Source organism: Lactuca sativa, chromosome 3 (genome assembly GCF_002870075.4).
Source record: "Lactuca sativa cultivar Salinas chromosome 3, Lsat_Salinas_v11, whole genome shotgun sequence".
Taxonomy (NCBI): Eukaryota; Viridiplantae; Streptophyta; class Magnoliopsida; order Asterales; family Asteraceae; genus Lactuca; species Lactuca sativa.
In genome coordinates, this window is record NC_056625.2 from 5,684,098 (window position 1) to 5,686,492 (window position 2,395).

Consider the following 2,395-nt stretch of genomic DNA (forward strand, 5'->3'; position numbering starts at 1 on the left):
TTTATGTAAATCAAGATTTAGTTAGAGGCTACAAGCATTTATCTGGCGGCATACGGTGTCAAACTCAAGACCTCGGGTGATTGCGATATAAATAAAAATACACGTAAAGTTGATAATTAATAATTATATTTGCATTCAGTAAATTAAGCTAAGCATTACACAAAACGTAGATGGATCCAGTAAGACAGTTCGAAAATAATAGTACTTAATATAATCTAAAAGGTACGTTTTGACTTAAACCTGGTTAATATAACGTATAATACGTACATCCCACATTTTATTGAGTTGATTATAATTTAATTAACAGGATATATATACCAACAATGAATGTACAGCATAGTTAATTAAAAGTGTACATTAATACCACTTTAGGTGAATTTGATATTTTTATTATATTAAAAAAATGGCGTGATTCAAAAGGTTATTGGATGATTTCGTCAAAGCATACAGGTTGGAGAGCATAAAACATTAATTACTTGTTATTACTTTTTGTCCAAAAGATTCACAATTTTGGTTACGTCTCAACCGCTTCGTTGAATTAACGTCCTCTGAATCCTTATATATACTTGTGATTTTGTTGTGCTTCTTCACACACTTCCTTGCAAGTCATCACTAGATCACTAAGCAAGGATATATGATGGTTTCTAAGCTTTTATTTGTTGCATTTCTTGGCTTTTTAATTTGCACACTTGAAATTGTTGGTGGCAGAAAGCTCTCTGAAGAGGAAACAAAAACATCAATTGGACATGGTGGAGGCCTAGGTGGTGGAGCAGGATTTGGAGGTGGTGTTGGGGGTGGCATTGGTAATGGTGGTGGTGGTGGAGCAGGGTTTGGAGGTGGAGGAGTTGGAGTAGGAGGTGGAGGTGGAGGTGGAATTGGTAAAGGTGTTGGTGGTGGAATAGGAGGTGGTTCTGGAGGTGGCATTGGTAGTGGTGGTGGAGTAGGAGGTGGAGGTGGAGAAGGTGGTGGTACTGGTAAGGGTAGTGGCAGTGGAGCAGGAGGTGGAGAAGGTGGTGGTATTGGTAAGGGTAGTGGCAGTGGATTAGGAGGTGGAGAAGGTGGTGGTATTGGTAAGGGTGGTGGCGGTGGACTAGGAGGTGGTATTGGTAAAGGTGGTGGTGGTGGAGTAGGTGTAGGAGGTGGAGGAGGTGCTGGAGGTGGAGGAGGTGGTGGTATTGGTAAGGGTAGTGGTGGTGGAGTAGGAGGTGGAAGTACTGGAGAAGGTGGTGGCATTGGAAAAGGTGGTGGTAAAGGAATAGGAGGTGGTTCCGGGGGTGGCATCGGGAAAGGTAGAGGTGGAGAAAGTGGTGATATCGGTAAGGGTAATGGCAGTGGAGAAGGCGGCGGCATTGGAAAAGGTAGTGGTAGTGGAATAGGAGGTGGTTCTGGAAGTGGAATTGGTGGTGGCATCGGGAAAGGTGAAGGTGGTGGAATAGGAGGTGGAAAAGGTGGTGGCATTGGGAAAGGTGAAGGTGGTGGAATAGGAGGTGGAAAAGGTGGTGGCATCGGGAAAGGTGGAGGTGGTGGTGGAATAGGAGGTGGATATGGTGGTGGCATTGGAAAAGGTGGTGGTAGTGGAATAGGAGGTGGTTCTAGTGGTGGATTTGGTGGTGGCAACGGGAATGGTGTTGGTGGTGGAATAGGAGGTGGTTATGGAGGTGGAGGTGGAAAAGGTGGTGGCATCGGGAAAGGTGGTGGTGGTGGGATAGGAGGTGGATATGGAGGTGGAATTGGTGGTGGTGGTGGTGGTAGTGAAGGCGGTGGCTTTGGCAAAGGTAACGGTAGTGTAGGTGGTGGTTATGGAGGGGGATTTGGTGGAGGAGTAGGAGGTGGGGGTGGAGGTGGTGGAGGAAAAGGTGGTGGATATGGTTATGGTGCAGGAGCCGGTGGTGAGTCCGGAAAAGGAGACGGAAGCGGAAGTGGAGGAGGGTGGCCTTGAAACCTATATCTGTTAAAGCCTGTCGGAGCAGAACTTATGCAATAACAAATCTATAGTTAAAATTAAATAAGCATGCAATGGTTTTGTATTTTTCTATTACTTTTTATGTATGGCATATCACATGAGATGATAATAAAGGCTTGAATCCAGCTTACAACGTAAGGCTTCATCCATTCTCATATTCCAAATGATCATTTCTTTCTGAAAGGTCTGAACTTAAAACAAAACAATCCATCTCAAAAAGATGAAAGAGTGTAATTAATAAACAGACACATATATATGCTGCATACCTAAAAGAGCTTAAGTCTATAAAGTCTTCGTTGGACTTTTGAGTCCAAACACATGGTAATTATAAGTAAAAAAATTAAATATCTTTAACAAATTCATTAATTAAATGTCGGAGGCAACCAAGCATGGTATACGTACCTGCTGATGATGAAGTCGTTTTCCAACAAT

The 2,395-nt window shown here is 43.3% G+C and overlaps 1 protein-coding gene across 1 annotated transcript; it reads left to right on the top strand.

Moving 5' to 3' along the window:
• The first annotated feature begins 637 nt into the window (after window positions 1-637).
• Window positions 638-1,939, top strand: LOC111877672 (glycine-rich cell wall structural protein). The gene is made up of 2 exons (XM_052769626.1): window positions 638-1,106; window positions 1,203-1,939. The coding sequence occupies exons 1-2, from the start codon at window positions 638-640 to the stop codon at window positions 1,937-1,939; spliced, it is 1,206 nt and encodes a 401-aa protein (XP_052625586.1).
• The last annotated feature ends 456 nt before the right edge of the window (window positions 1,940-2,395 follow it).

Bases quoted from the DNA above. Each gene is read 5' to 3' on its own strand.
- LOC111877672 (XM_052769626.1), top strand. From the start codon at position 638: ATGGTTTCTAAGCTTTTATTTGTTGCATTTCTTGGCTTTTTAATTTGC. The intron at 1,107-1,202 runs GTAAAGGTGGTG...GTGGTGGAGTAG, and splicing joins TGGACTAGGAGGTGGTATTG to GAGGTGGAAGTACTGGAGAA.